The sequence below is a fragment of the Bombus bifarius genome, unplaced genomic scaffold (assembly GCF_011952205.1).
Source record: "Bombus bifarius isolate JDL3187 unplaced genomic scaffold, Bbif_JDL3187 scf7180000009125, whole genome shotgun sequence".
NCBI classification, from domain to species: domain Eukaryota; kingdom Metazoa; phylum Arthropoda; class Insecta; order Hymenoptera; family Apidae; genus Bombus; species Bombus bifarius.
The window spans coordinates 1,875,593-1,891,592 of NW_022884914.1; the positions used below are offsets into that span (position 1 = coordinate 1,875,593).

General features: G+C 33.0%; 2 protein-coding genes across 5 annotated transcripts in view; one reads left to right on the forward strand and one right to left on the reverse strand.

Moving 5' to 3' along the window:
* Positions 1–10,101, reverse strand: part of LOC117213773 (phospholipid-transporting ATPase ID) — a 69,762-nt gene extending 59,661 nt beyond the window's left edge. Inside the window, exons 1-2 of one of the 2 annotated variants that reach the window (XM_033459409.1) lie at positions 9,953–10,101; positions 2,376–2,502 (exon numbers count right to left, since the gene is read on the reverse strand). The gene's annotated coding sequence lies outside the window, so the exon portion shown is untranslated. The remainder of the gene's footprint in view (positions 1–2,375; positions 2,503–9,952) is intronic. The other variant, XM_033459411.1, reaches the window with a different exon arrangement.
* Positions 9,313–14,883, forward strand: LOC117213774 (3'-5' RNA helicase YTHDC2-like). Of its 3 annotated transcripts, none has more exons than XM_033459422.1 (8): positions 9,313–9,323; positions 10,722–10,934; positions 11,016–11,209; positions 11,282–13,373; positions 13,448–13,834; positions 13,918–14,168; positions 14,242–14,582; positions 14,683–14,701. In XM_033459422.1, the coding sequence occupies exons 2-8, from the start codon at positions 10,738–10,740 to the stop codon at positions 14,692–14,694; spliced, it is 3,474 nt and encodes a 1,157-aa protein (XP_033315313.1). In that variant the 5' UTR covers positions 9,313–9,323; positions 10,722–10,737; the 3' UTR covers positions 14,695–14,701. The 3 variants fall into 3 exon arrangements, with proteins under 3 accessions (XP_033315313.1, XP_033315314.1, XP_033315315.1); XM_033459423.1 differs by lacking the exon at positions 9,313–9,323 and adding an exon at positions 10,304–10,440 and having other exon boundaries at positions 10,716–10,934; positions 14,683–14,883; XM_033459424.1 differs by lacking the exon at positions 9,313–9,323 and adding an exon at positions 10,304–10,440 and having other exon boundaries at positions 10,716–10,934; positions 11,288–13,373.
* Positions 14,884–16,000: the final 1,117 nt, after the last annotated feature.

The following is a 16,000-nucleotide window of genomic DNA, read 5'->3' on the forward strand; positions in this document are numbered from 1 at the left end:
ATACGGCTTCGTAAAAGTATTGAAGAAAGCCATATATTTGACTTCAGTACTTGACTTCTATTTGAAGGTGATTAATGTAACATTTCCATCGCTAAAACTGTGTGCGTGTAGGTAATTGTTCTTAACAAGTTCAGCGGCATATGAAGTATAAGATTCCTCGTAGGTTGGAAGTTATGGTTTATAGGTCAGATGGTTACATTGTAACACAGGCTTATAGGAAAGTATATCGATCGAATGGATTAGTTGTTCCTTCGATTGTTTGCAAGTTTCATCGAAAAGATATTCGATTTTGGAAAAATACACGTTCGATAAAATTCTAATGAACAAGAATCTCGTGTATCGATATCAAGTTTCTCATACTTAACTATACACAAAGAAGAATATGTCAAGTGTCTCGCAATGAAATAGAGCCATTTAAATAACAAAGAGTAATTACTCTTTTACAGCGCATAATGGTAACCTGTCAAAAATTGAAATATGCTGGCTGCGTAATTAACCATTATGTAACAAATCGGTATACAATGGGAAGCCGAGTGCTTGATTTAATATGGAAACAACGGTAATTATTAGGCTATGTAAAACATTTCAAGGTGAAAATATAAGTTAACATTTCATGCCAATATGCATCGATGGCCGAATGAAAAATGTAGGGAGTTAACTGTGAGGGACATAACGTTTCTTCTTTGGTTGGCATTTTGACGATGGTCAAGGCTAGTCGTCAGTTAATCATAAGAAACTGAATAAACCTACGCCAGTCAACGATACCTCGTTAATACAATAATTGAAAAAGTTGTGCAGAAACTTTTATAGTGACTTCAAAAGGCAGTATTGTATAAAACACTATAAATTATCTCTGAATATTTATTAATAATAGAATAAATGAATATCGATTTACTGAAAATAATTGTTAACGATATACAATTAAATGTAATATATAATGTGCGTATCACTATATAACATATAGTAATATACAGGGTGGTTGGTAACTGGTGATTCTATGCGAAAAAAGAAGTCGAAAATATACAATAAAAATTTCTTTTTTTTTTTAATTTTTCCATCGAGACAACGATCTACAGTGAGATCCGTTATAACGTACCGCACGCGTACCGAGCGAAAATTCAAAGTCGATTTTCTCGAAAACAAAGCCTCAAACGAAAAATCGTTATTCTGTATTTTCGACTTCTTTTTTCGCGTAGAATTACCCCCTTTCCGCTTGTACCACCAGTTACCAACCACCCTGTATAATAACAATATGTCTAATAATATGTCACGACGAACGAAAGATTCATTGTCTTTAGTTTAATATTATTTATGTAAATATTCCAAATGTTTTGTGAACAGATTTAATCGTATTGAATATAACGAGATATTACCGCGTTAAAATCAAAGTGTTTATTTTTCGGTTCATTACGTGTTCAAGTACAGTGTATACTGTCAAAAAAGTTAAACATCCGGCGAAAGAATAAATCACGTGTAATCAGCCTGATTATATGTACAAATATGCGGATAAACTACCAGCTTATCTGCATTCCAATTACCAATGACTTCACACTCGTTACATCGACGCTTTTAATTTATTTTCCTTCCTGCTCCCATCTTTTTCTGTTTCGTTCATTCGATAAGAGAGTTGAAAAATAGCCACAACCCGGTTTCATTAGGCGGGGTCATGGTGTAGCACTTTCTCCTTCGATTCAACACCAAACATTGCCTACTAATTACTTAAAATGTACATTTACTCCTGAACTATTCGTATGGATCACGAGATCGTAATTTTGTCTATTTGCGTGTAGAAAATAAAAACGCGACAATATCAACGAAAAATTCCCTTCAGTGATTGATGGATAGGTCACACGCGTGATGTTTCCATATAGCTATTACTAAAAACTATTCTAACTCAAAGACGATCTCGATTAGAAAAGTCACTAGCAGTAAATGATTTCGCAACGCAGATTGTCGCGTAATCACAGCAATATCATTTTAAACCTGAATTACTGGTTCTCCATAGGAATTATATCGCGATTGATCAATTCCTCCACAGTTTGCCGTAATTGTTAATCTTTAGCAAAGCTTAATGGCTCGTTAATCTTGTATAAATACCGATGTGGAATTACTATCGATACGAAGTAAATACTATGGAATTTCTATATGAACATAAATTAAGCGAGAATATTAACGAAATATATATCCCTGTAATAAGTTTCAAATATCATATTAATTTCCTGTTATTTAGTTATCAAACAAATATCGTTTTACGTATGTTCCGCGTTAAATAATCTCGTAGGTGAGTTGTTTTGCCTCGAAATATTCCATCACGAATACCTACATACGTGTTACGCATAGAAACTTTTAGAGAAGGTAATGACAAGTTCCCTTACCTCAATTTGCATATCTTCCTGCCACTGACTGTCTTTCATTCAATCCAGGCAAACTACATTCCGCGAACACATTCGTCACGTCCATCCAAAACTTTGGCTGACCGTGCATTTTTCACTCTAATCTCACCTTAAATCGGAGAACATTGTACGAATTAAAAATTATGAAATTTAAGGAAAGAAAAGATACTTTTATCAAAATATCTATCGGGTTCTTATGTAAAATTTGTAATATAAAAATAGAATTTCGTGTAAAAATTATTCGTTAACACGTAGTACCGGGAAACGACTAACTTCGACTGATCTTCCTTCATTTCAACGCGAAACGTTCGTGACAATACATAATTTACAGAATAATAAGAATTCCTTGAAAGAACACAATTCACATTTGTTAGCAAAAAGACAAGTCTTCCGATATCTTGGTAACAAGTATTCACAATTTAAACGTTCGCTAAAAACCTTTGTTCATTCATGAAACTAGTATACACTGGGTCACGAAAGTATTTCAACATTTGCCATAGAAAGCTTCTACGTCCATACTGTGTATGTTATAGAAAACATTTTGGAATTTCATTGGCACTGCAATGATACACGAATGTCACGATCATATTCGTCAAAGGAAACACCCAACAGATCTCACAAAGGACATAACCTAACATACAAACACTCACCACACTAAAGAAATAAATCAATCAAATTCGAAGATGGTATCCCACTGGAGGTAGCCATCCGCATGTTATATTATTATACCACTAAGCTATAATATTTTACCAAATGTCCTACTGGACAAATTGTAAAATGTAAATAAATAAAGAAATAAATAAAAAAAAAAATATATATTCGTCAAACATGAAACCAATCTAAAAATGTATATAGAAACTACGAGATGTTTATTGCAAACATATATTTAGCAAAACATTAGTATACAACTTGAATTGCTACATTAGGTACATGGTAAGCCTCAAATATGGTTACGTAGAATATTATTGTAGTATCGTGGAAAGACCATTGAGAAAATTCCGATGAACTACAAGTAGAAAAGAATGAAAATGCTGACGGTTCATGGGAAATCTCGACGGGCCATATGCCTGTGGCTCTTTAGGACAATAAGACGTTTTGGAGGTCAGTTAAGACTAAGTTGCAACTATTTACAGTTACAAGTAGGCTGCAGGTTAATCGTTACTCATAAATTATCGTTGTTGTGAGTTGGAGTTGGTCATAAGTTGTAAGTTGTAAGTTGAGTAGTTGTACAAATTCAGTTGATTTAGTTGTATCACATTACTACATCGAGAAATAGCTGTAATTAAACAGTCATAGTTCTCTGTTTCAATCACTGTAAATAAATACATCTATCTAAATAAAGATCACTATAATTCTGATCTCTATATTATATTGCATATATATTATACATTACATAGAATGTTTAGGAAATTTGCATAATAATATCTATCTAGGTACTTCCGTGATCTACGTTAATCTCGTTTTATAAGGAAATAATAGACGCACAACATTTTTTGTTTTGTATTACTTTAATGAACGATCTATTTTGTCTTAATAAAACAAAACGATAATTACGTACAATTCATCTTGTTCCAATAGAACAGAATGATAATCCAATAAAATAGTATAAAAGAAAAAATGTTATGCATTTATTATCTGCTTATAAAACGAAAGAAACTTTTAGCACAAGTTAATATAATTTCATCAATATTCTCTACCTTTTGCTTTGTGTAGTTCATCGATTTGATAAATAAGCAGCTTAAATAATAACGAAACTTTTAGTCGTAGAGGTATATTGCAAAAAGTATCGTTCCAATTAAACTTGTATCATAACGTATAATTGCACCGAATATCTTGTAATTTAATCCAAACCTAGTCTAGTCTCTAGAATCTCATAAAAATGGTAAATTTCAAAATGTCTCGTATAGCACACATAACATATTCATAAAAGGCGTCTATAAGTGTGGCAATACTTTCATGTGTCTGTATATATAGAACGACGGAATCGTTCCGGAACAAGTAACCAAACTATGACATAATGATAGGATTGTATGCAAAATTCATAGTCAATGAGCGCATAGTAAGATAGATAAAAGACGATGGACAAACTCGAACACCGTTGAAACTCGAAGATGAGTCGACTTCGTCGCTAGAAATTGCCGACAGACCGCATAAATCGACTGTGAAGAGTCCATCGGTATGTTCTGTGAATAAGTCACGTGTATGTCTCCATTATTTACAAGCTTCGCGTAGGAGGATCGATGTGTGTGACCTGAGGTTACCATACGATCGTTAACGCAACGTGCTATCATTACCGTAGGATCGAGATCCGGTAAAAAGTGAGCCAATAATTACTGCATATATAAAACGTTGAAATACATTGTAATCCTTTCCTTTTTTGCTTTTTTTTTATCGTATATTAGCCTCTTCGATTTGTATCGTAAATTATTCAAAGGAAAGGTATTATTAATTACTTAAACATAATTATTATTTCAGAACGTGTGATATATCGTTTCGTCGATCCTCATCAACGATAGTTTACTGACTAATAACATTTGCGAATCGACAAACGACAAGTTTTAAGCTATCGAGTAAAAAAGATAATCTTATACTTGCAGACATAAACACGGATACGCAATTATTAATGCACGAATTATACATAAAGTCAAACAAAAAATACGAGTGAAAGTTTTCTAACGAAACGTTTACTTACTCCATACTTCGATAATATTTTATCACACGCTTACTACCCAGTCGCGTAAAAACATTTTATACGTGTGCACGGATGAATTACATCGACTTTATTGTTATTTAGAGACCAGAAATTATTATTAGTTGGAGGTATATCAAAAGTTCTTTTATTAATTTAAAAAAGCCAGACACAAATTCATCAGAATTGAAGAAATCATACACTGTTTTAAGACGAGCGATCACAATGATCGAAGATTCTTGATATCAGCTGTCAATAACAATAGACGAACGTCGTGAGATTAAATTGGCCGATAATTTAGGAAAAATACCAAGGTAGTGGCTGTAGGTACTACAAAGTATCTAGAAACACGAAGAAATTTACATAACGCGACAACGTATGTAGGTTCAAACAAGTGAAAACGCATGTGACGTTTCTGAATCCAAGGTCGGGCGACGCGAACTTTATAGGAGAAAGGATCAACTCGTGAGTTCTTCGAGCGAACGAGAATGGCTGAATTCCATACAGAATCGTCGTTTTCCTAAATTACGAATGTCCGCTATCAATTCTTCACTGACATCGTCCACTCGTATCTGAATATAACATTTTAAGTACTCCGTAACATTAATTGTCAGCGAACAAAGAAACTTCGTAGTCGTACTTTTAACAACAACCTATACTTTAAATAACAAGCGGTAACATTAGAAAAACAATGAGCAACGAAATGCATCGAGAAAATTACGTAACCCTCGCGCTTCGAGGGTAAAATCTCACGCTGGTACTCCAAATTTTTATTTCTGTTAAAAAAGAGAAGTTTCAAACATTTGACTTTACAAATAATTATATGTATAACGTAGCAGAGATATGGATAACCATCAGGGAATGTTTATGAAAGCTTATGGTTAACACGTTGGTCGTCACGTCACCCATATCTATGTGACGAGTATACTTCCGTGTGAGGCCGTCACCCAAGTACAGGTGACGCTCTTCTTGTTCGAGTTAATTAAATATAGGATATTGTATATAGGATATACAACATAAAAATATTATAAACACATTATACCATGCTTTTTATTAATTTATATTCTCAATAAAATACTACATTATGCTATATCGCATGGTATTTGTTAAAACATTCCAAACACATTTGGGGTGATTTTGGACACTTCGAACAATAATTGTAGACTCCGTTATCACTACTCTCCTTACTTTCAAATATATTTTCACGCCGTTCACTGAACATTTTGAGGATGAAAAAATCACTGATGTACTTCTCACAAGTATGCTCTAGTTGGAAAGCTTATCGCTTTCTTCGTTTCAGAACTAAATAATCTTTTCTTTACAATAAATCGAAGGCGATAAACAATGGATTCCCGCTTGTCGCTCTATTTACGTTCTGCGTATCGGCGGTCGGATTTGGGCCCCGTAGCAAACTTAGCTGAATCACGCTAGGCGACCAACGTGTTAAAGACTATGGAAGAGCAAAAACGTTAGCTATGGAAAATGGTGTTACCTATGGAAGGTGAAAGATTATTCTAGTCAGAAGCCCTTGTATTAGCAATATAATAACAAATCTCCGAGAAGAGAACAAGACTAAACTTTGTGGTCGAGAGAATTAAGAATGCGTTCTCCGCGTAAAGTAATCGAATAATCTGATTAAATTTCTGTCTTTCGTAAATGGTAGGTCAGGACGGTGTGATTTTCAGGTGTAGGCGAAAGCTTGAGAATTCATGAAAGCTTGGGATTCGAGTGCGACGATAAACGTCTAGACTCTAGACTCGCGCATTTGCATCCCGATGCTATGAGAATGTTAAATAAAATTAAGCATATTCGATGAGAAGAATTTCGACGTGATCTGTGTTCCATTGTACGGTACGACGAACGGTCGCTTGTAAATTCAAAATAGTTTTGTATTACCAACGGAGTTCGTGTACGGTATTAGTGCACCGTTCATGAATTATTAAATGATTCTGACTTAAGTGAACATTACTCTCTTTACCATGTTCTTCGTTTAATACTAATAATCGGATTGAGGATTACGATATCTAAAACGTCCCAAATAAATTCCAAATATGAAGCTACTATCAAACATTTCATTTACCGATTTGAAAGGGCACATATAAAAATTAACTTCTAATTAAGCAAGCCTAAGTGAAGAAGCAAGGTTAATTAAGTCTTTGAAACGGCTAATTTCGTGGCAATTAGACGGAAGGAGAGAAGGGAGCGGACAAAAACACAGACAGACTCTCCGTCGAATTATCCGCTGATCGAGATACAATTCAAATTAGTTCCTATTCGATTACAAATAGGATCGATTAGACAAAGAAAGAAATCTATATACATATTCATCATTCCCTTCTTTATCGATCAGCGGACTATTAAATTGCAATGAGATACGACCACCATGGACGATGCGTCACGAAACGTCGCGCATAACTACATAATGATTTTATTTTGATTTGCAAGTGTCTTAAGGCCCTAGTGAATGGGCGTTTAGGTGGCAAATTAGGCGTACACTCGCACGTGTGGCCCAATTAGATCGCCCGTTCGCGTATTTATCAGTTTGTTTGATCCGACGTTTATTTAACGGACCACGGTTGTTGGACGGCGGAGCACTTTGCCGCGCCACCTTTTCAGGCCGCAATCAGTGGGAATCTTTAGCGTTTGCCCAGGCATTAACTAGTAGACAAGCGCAACGAGCAGATGCGATGTTAACTTACGTAATTCCTGAATGAACGACAACGAACGTGGCGTCTCAGTCCCAAGCGACGAACGACGCGGGACTTTCCCTAAAAAAATTCGAACGTCAACTATATCTCTCTCTTGTCTTTTCTTGTACCGCTTACATTGTTTTCCTTTCTTCTTATACTTCGCTTCTCGGTATCCTCTTTCTCTTTCTTTCTCGTCCCGTGCCAATTCTTGCCTCTGGCGATTTTTGAATGAATTAAACATCCGTCTCGCCGACAAAAACAATGTACCAAGTCACGGACTTTCAGCAACGTCCGAAATAAGAACACTGACGCAATGGGATAGATTTCGGTTCTCGCGAAACCAACAAAGAAGGTAAACGGCTGCTAACCGAAATTAACACCAGAACTGTCACGACTGAAGGATATAAACCTTGTAGCAAAGCAACCAAAATGAAACGAAAGGTGTCGAAGAGAAAAATAAGCTCGCGTCGATTTATTTTACAAAAAGGAAAGGAAAAATCGTTCAAATCTCTATGGAAAAAAACATTTGCTGCGAAAAGCTACGAATCGGTTCATTATTTTGGCTCTGGTAGCTCTGATATTAAATTCACCATGGTTTCGATGCGTTTCGCGTTGATCGCGCCATTTCGATGTATATAGATCTTGAATCGTAAACATTCGTGTAACATGTGCATGATGAACGTAATCTGTAGGAATACAAATCTATTTTGCAATGCTTTATACAATTTCCTCCCATTTATGATCGTTAAGTAATTGCATAAATTTCAATTGAATACATACATGAATCTGATAATCTTACGATTATCGTTTTTATTTGTTCGTAATGCACGTGATGTCGACATTCGCGTTAATATCTTATACGGTTTACTCAGCGTGTTTTGCAACGAACCTTAAATTTGGGTCTTGATCATGGCTACATGCTGTACGCATGCGCATACAGAATATTTACATTTAATTCGATACATTCTTTATTATTTATGTAACTGTGTTATTGTATTGCATTTCCATATTCTGACTTCATAACTAATACAGATATACTCGATGACATATCAATGATAATTCATTCGAGATCTAGTCTACATAAATTTTTATAGACGTTAGTTCGATATTAAATATTTAAGTATACGTATATTTAAGACTCAGATAATAATATTCTCGTAATAAAAACATGTACTATCTCCTACATAATCGCATTTTAAATAAGTAAGCCATTAAATATACGCGTCAGAAGAATTATATTTACAATCCAATGTAATTTCAAATCATATTTAGGTTTCATTTCGAATTAATTTAAATTTCATATTGAAGATATTAAATACTGAAAAATTCATATCCTCTCAGTGTACTAAAAAATATATCGTTTCATCATTAACGAGTAATAACTGCATTCAAAGTATCTATTCAGAATACATATTATTATATATAACGAAACATTTTAAAATAATTGTATATCAATATAAAATATGGTACGAGTTCAATTACTCGTTTAACATTTAGAGATTCGCTACGATTAAATACTTGGAGAAGTAATTATTTTTCTATTACATATATGTACTTTTTAAATATATAATTTGCCAAATGTGCAAAAAAATAACAAGAAATATGTAGGATGATTAGATCTTAGTTGTTTAAGTCTGCTGGTGAGTACTAAAATGGGAGGTCATCGGCAGATTCTCAGCAAAAAACCTGTTGCTTCGCTTACGTTGTCAGGAAGTTTAATCGTTATCGTAAACCTTATAGGAAAAGTGCCAATAGAAAACTGGAACTTTGGCCAAGTTTACAGATAACGTAACAGATCCACAATAGGTTGGCCTGTTTAATACGACAGCCATACGAAGGTGAAAGAAAAGTTCGATGATATCGTTTTGTATCGCAGGATTTAAAATCTCAACCGTCATTCTTATCCGTGTTGAAATTTTTTAAAATGTATAATTTATCTATCGTTGAAGTATTTTCAACATCTAAAACTATGTACGATACACAAACACGTGTATAAATTCATTAGAAGTGAGTCGAAAATCTTCGTAAGATTTCACCGATATCTTTAAACACAGACAGTAATTGACGGAAAGGCACACTTGTGATCGTCAATCATCAGGTATCAAAATTTTTCGTCGTAAATCTTAATCATTCGACTTCTCTACATAAGAGTATATGTTCGTTATAAAATATGTACTTACCGAAAACAACTAATCCTTGATAAAGCACAATAAACACTCGAAAAATATAATAGAGACGACATAACCCGCGCACCAAACTAAACCGGCCATATTGTTTACTGGAACAGCATTTAACCGTGTGCCTGCTTTCACTGTTTTGCGGATCTCTCGTGAAAAACGATCATAACGCGCTCTGTCGTTGAACTAAGTTAACTTTGTTGATATTTCGTTCAAATTGGTAACATAGAAACATGACCCGACCGTGAATCTAGTAGAATAAGGTTTATATCGATACAAACTGTTCTAAATAATTTTCTAGACTTGTGTAGAGGGAGTTCATAATTGAAAAGGACGTAAATATTATTCGCTGTGTTTATTACAGGTCATCACTCAAGTACGATGTATTTTTATTAAACATAATTTTTACAAATTGTTGTAGTATTTATCAGTATTAGTTTATTAAGTGTATATTGGATTTAAATACAATTCATGTACATTGACGGAATTATGTGAGTTTATATGAAAAGTTCATGAAATTATACACATCTTGCTTCATTATATGTCATTATACACATCAATTTTATAATTATTTTTATTTTACTTTTGTTTTTATCTGCTTTTACCAAGGTCGTTATCGTTGAAAGATGTACTGTCTACTTTTTCAAAATCTTATGGAATTAACTACATTTTAAAATAAAATAAAATTTAATTCTGCTCAATATTTTTTAAGAGGAGATTGAAAAAGATTTGATTTAAAATATTTATTGGTTATTTTATATTTCAGAAACAGTTATTAGATATATATAATGCCACGCAGAAACCGCACTAAGAAAGCCCCTCTTATTGGGGAGGATACTAGAATTGCAGTAAATTTAACGCTTAAAAAGTTATTGGAAACTCATGATCAAAAAGAATTAGAATTTCCATCTTCGTATACTGCGGAAGAAAGAGGCTATATTCATAAATTAGCGCATGAACTTGGATTAAAATCTAAAAGTAGAGGGTGAGTTAAAAATAATACAAATATTTCAATTTCAATGTAATAGATAATGAATATAAATAAATATAAATTTTCCCTTAACAGTAAAGGTACAAATCGCTTTTTAACTGTGTACAAAAGAGAAGGATCAACAATAGTTCAAGCTGATGCTGTAATAAAATTACAAAAAGCTTCAAGACAAAGTATATATAATTTATTACAGGCTTTCCCACTAAACCATAAAGAATGTCAGGATTTGTTACCACCGATTGAACGAGAACGGCCTCCTAATACAGATGGTACTCTGATATATATATCCAAAGTATATGTAATTAAATCGTGAAATTGAGCTTGTAATCTATAACTTTTAGTTTCAGTAAATACAAATACAAAAGCAATGGGTCGATTAAATAACAGCGTGCCTCAAATACCACAATTGAAAACTAATTTTGATGTATTAAATTATCGTAAAGCACTCCCAATATTTAGTTTCCGGGAAGACATTCTTGATGCATTAAATACCAATCAGGTAGTCATAATAGGAGGGGAAACAGGTAGTGGTAAAACTACCCAAGTTCCTCAATTTATTCTTGAACATTGCCAACAAAGGCAACAACCTTGTAGAATTATTTGCACTCAACCAAGGAGATTATCAGCTGTTTCAGTGGCTGAAAGAGTAGCATTTGAAAGAGATGAAAAAATTGGACAAACGTTCGGTTATCAAATAAGGCTTGAAAGTAGAGTTGCCCCAAAAACTCTTTTAACATACTGTACAAATGGTGTTCTCCTTAGAACTCTTATGGCAGGAGATTCTGCTTTAAGTACTGTCACACATGTTATCATGGATGAAGTTCACGAACGCGATAGGTTTTGCGATTTTCTTTTAATAGCATTAAAAGATGCAATACAAAAACATAAATCTCTTAAACTTGTGCTTATGAGCGCCACATTGGATGTTAACATTTTTGTTAAATATTTTAACAAATGTGCTGTTGTAAATGTCTTGGGAAGATCATATGATGTCGATACGTATTTTCTCGAAGATGTTCTAAAAATGACGGGTTATATGACGAAAGAAATGCTTTCAAAGAGAAAAGAGTTTATGAATAAAAAAGATCAACATAAAGTGTTGGAAACTTGGACTCAATATAAACCTCAACAATCAGGATCAAATACTATGAATGAAAGATGTATATTGCCTGCTCCAATTTTAGCACAACAGAATGAGCCAGTTCCTGAAAAAATAAAATTAGAACCATGGCTAGCCGAAGAAATGGATAAAAGCATTTCTGAAGCATGGTTACGCGGAGGCGAAGATAATTTTGCACAACTTTTATATTTCATACTTTCCGAAAATGTTTCGGTAGATTATCAACATTCCACGACATTCGTAACTCCGCTTATGATTGCCGCAGGAAAAGGATGTATAAATACCACAGAACAGCTTTTAAATTTAGGTGCAAATTTAAACCTACGAGCAGCCAATGAATGGACTGCATTAGATTGGGCAAAGAATATGAATCAAGCTGAATGTGCCGAGTTAATAGAAGCATATATGAAAACTTATGATTGTACACTACAGGATGAAACAAAAGTACATGCTAAAGATGTTTCGCTTTCGGAAGAAGATAAATTTTTATTAGATGTATATCAACATACATTTGATGATGATAAAATCAATTATGATCTCCTCTTTCAATTAATTTTGCACATCCACTTAAAGATGCCTCCTGGTTCTCTTTTAGTATTTTTACCAGGATATGATGATATCGTAACTATGAGAGAAAAGATAAATAATGAAGAAAAGGAAATGAATAAGGGTTTACGCTATAATTTGTATGTACTTCATTCAAATATGCAAACATGTGATCAAAAGAAAGTATTTAAGCCAAGTCCCGTGGGATCTCGGAAAATCATTCTTTCAACAAATATCGCTGAAACAAGTATCACAATTGATGATGTCGTATATGTTATTGATTCAGGAAAAGTTAAAGAAAAATCGTTTGATGCATTATCGGGAGTGTGTACACTTAAATCCAATTGGATTTCCCAAGCTTGTGCAAAACAACGTAAAGGTAGAGCAGGGAGATGTAGAAAAGGGATTTGTTATCGGCTATTCTCGGCGGTTCGATATAATAGCATGGAGCTTTATCAAACTCCAGAAATCTTAAGATCACCACTACAAGAACTGTGTTTGTATACAAAACATTTAGCTCCAGGAAATACTCCTATTGCAGAATTTTTAGATCGAGCATTGGAACCACCTTCCAATGTAGTAACAAGAAATGCAGTTCAATTACTGAAAACTATCGACGCATTAGATCCGTGGGAAGATCTCACTGAATTAGGAAGTCATTTGCTTGATTTACCAATTGAACCAAGACTTGGAAAAATGTTATTGTATGCTGTGGTTTTAAAATGCTTAGATCCTGTCTTGACTATTGTATGTAGTTTAGCATACAAGTAAGTAAGGATTTAGACTTTCAAGTATATGTTAAATAACTTGACTCAATATTATTTTGAAAAATGATTTTCAGAGATCCCTTTATATTACCCCTGGAACCATCACAAAAGAGAGCTGCAACTGCGGCTCGTAAGAGATTTGCGACTAATACATATTCCGATCATATGGCAGTTTTGCGTGCTTTCCAAGGGTGGCAGAATGCACGTGCAAGCGGCAAAGAACGCACATTTTGCGAACAAAATTTTATTTCAGCTGCTGTGATGGAGATGGTAGTTGGAATGCGTACACAACTGCTTGGTCAGCTTCGTGCATCTGGATTTGTTAGAGCAAGAGGGCCAGGAGACATTAGAGACTTAAATTCTAATTCTGAGAATTGGGCCGTAGTGAAAGCAGCTCTGACTGCCGGTTTATATCCGAACCTAATAAGATTAGACAGAGAGCATTTGCAACTAAGAACACAGTACATTGCTTCTTTAATTTTTTCAGTATTATATTTTTATATAATATAGTATTTATTTACATTTTTGATTATTAATTTTGTAGGAAAGAAGTGAAAGTATCTTTCCATCCATCATCAACTTTAAGAGATTGTCCAAAATCACCAAGGATGACATCCACTCAAACATATGCAGCTAATGTAGAAGCTTTGCCCTGTGATTGGTTACTTTATGAAGAAATGAGTCGTACAGGACGATTTTGTCATGTTAAGATGGTTACGCTGATCAATCCATTAACAGTAGCTTTGTTCTGTGGACCAGCAAGATTGTCCGTAGACGTAATTTATGAAGCTGAGTGTATGTAGTATCTGACTATTTAATATAATACATTTTATTAATATATCTTAATGTCATGATTTTTTATTTATAGCTGTACCAGAGAGTGAGTCAGATTCTGAAGTTGATGAAAGTAATGAAGGAACGATTTTTAAACTCGACGACTGGGTAGTATTTAAACTCGACCCAGAAACTGCTAGATTCTTTTTACATTTAAGACAAAAATGGAATGCCTTGTTCTTGAGACGTATGAAAACGCCGAATAAAGCAATGTCGCAACTTGACGAAAAGGTAGTGAGCACTTTAGTAAGTGTAATTACAAATGAAGAACAGACATGTGGATTACAACAACCATCTGGTATTGGTCAAAGACCACGACCTTTAATTGTTGATTATTATCCTGCCAATGTTAGGAGAACAGATGACTTTGTAGAGGTAATTTCTTAAATTTTCTGATATTAAATGAACACTAATATTTAGCTTTTTGTATTTATAGTTATATTTTGATTTAAAATTTATTTCCCTTTTTTTTTAGAGAAATTTTTAAAATTGGGCAGAAGAAAAATATTTTATTAAATGTAATCTATAAGAGATATTTTATTCTCTTGGTTCCTATGTATAACTTAATATGCAAAGACATAATGGCATTCCTAATTTGCATATTTTAATGAGAATTGAATAGGTTGCTTCTGAAATAGAATAGGATAAAGAAAAAAACGAATTGTGGGTGATTACCTATAAGGATAATCATAGTTTCATTAAAATGTTTAGTTAATAATGACAAAGCCAATAAATTTTGTTTTTCATTCGAAAATCTAAAAATAATATATTTTATTTAATCATATTATATATTTTATATATATATATATATATATATATAATATATTTATATATATATATGTGTGTGTTGAAATTATTTATTAATTGCATATTTCTGGTCATTTAAATTCAATGTTGTCAAACACAAATTTGATGGTGAATAGGTAATATTTTTTCTTCTGAAATGCATAAAATATTTTGATTATACAAGTTGTTATAAAGTGTTACTGAAAAATGTCAAGTAATATAGGTAACTAAACATATAATTTCATGGCTTATCACGAGATTTGCTTTATTATGAGGGTGCTGTTTTTCTGAAATTGCTTTACATTTCCAGTTTATTTCCTAAATAGTATTAAATGAATAACATGTAGGAATCGAAGTGTAGATCTTTCTACCTTTTAATGTGATATACTGTATAGATATTAATCTAAGAGTAATTTATTTACATTTTATATCGTGCATAAAGTACTTAATGCTATGATTTAATATACAGAACAATGACACTTAAGAGAAACACTAATCTGCAAGCAAACAGACGATATAACTTTAATGAAATAGGAAATGAAACGCAATTTAATACTTTAATTATTTGACACAAATATTTTATAATCACTTTTATTTGAAATTCACTGCTTGCAAGTGTTTATTATCAAGTACAAAGTTTATTTATATTTAGATATTTTGGAAATCATAAACTACAGCAATATTGTTTGTTTTGTATACATCTAATTTGTCGAGCTAAAACATTAGGCAGCAATAACATATATATGTTAATGTCAACACAGTCTTTAGAATTATTGTAATACTCCTCAGTGTGATAATAAAAACGGTATATCATAATATATAAACATTTCTTTGTTTCTTACATTTCTTATTTACTATATATCTACAAATATATTAAATCAATGATATGTTACTTCTTGACTTATGCAATACACAGTTATGAAATAAATAATAAATATTCAAATTGTAACATGTGTTCTAAGTACAATCCTCCTCGAGCAAAAGTATACTTTTCCAGTTAATTAGAC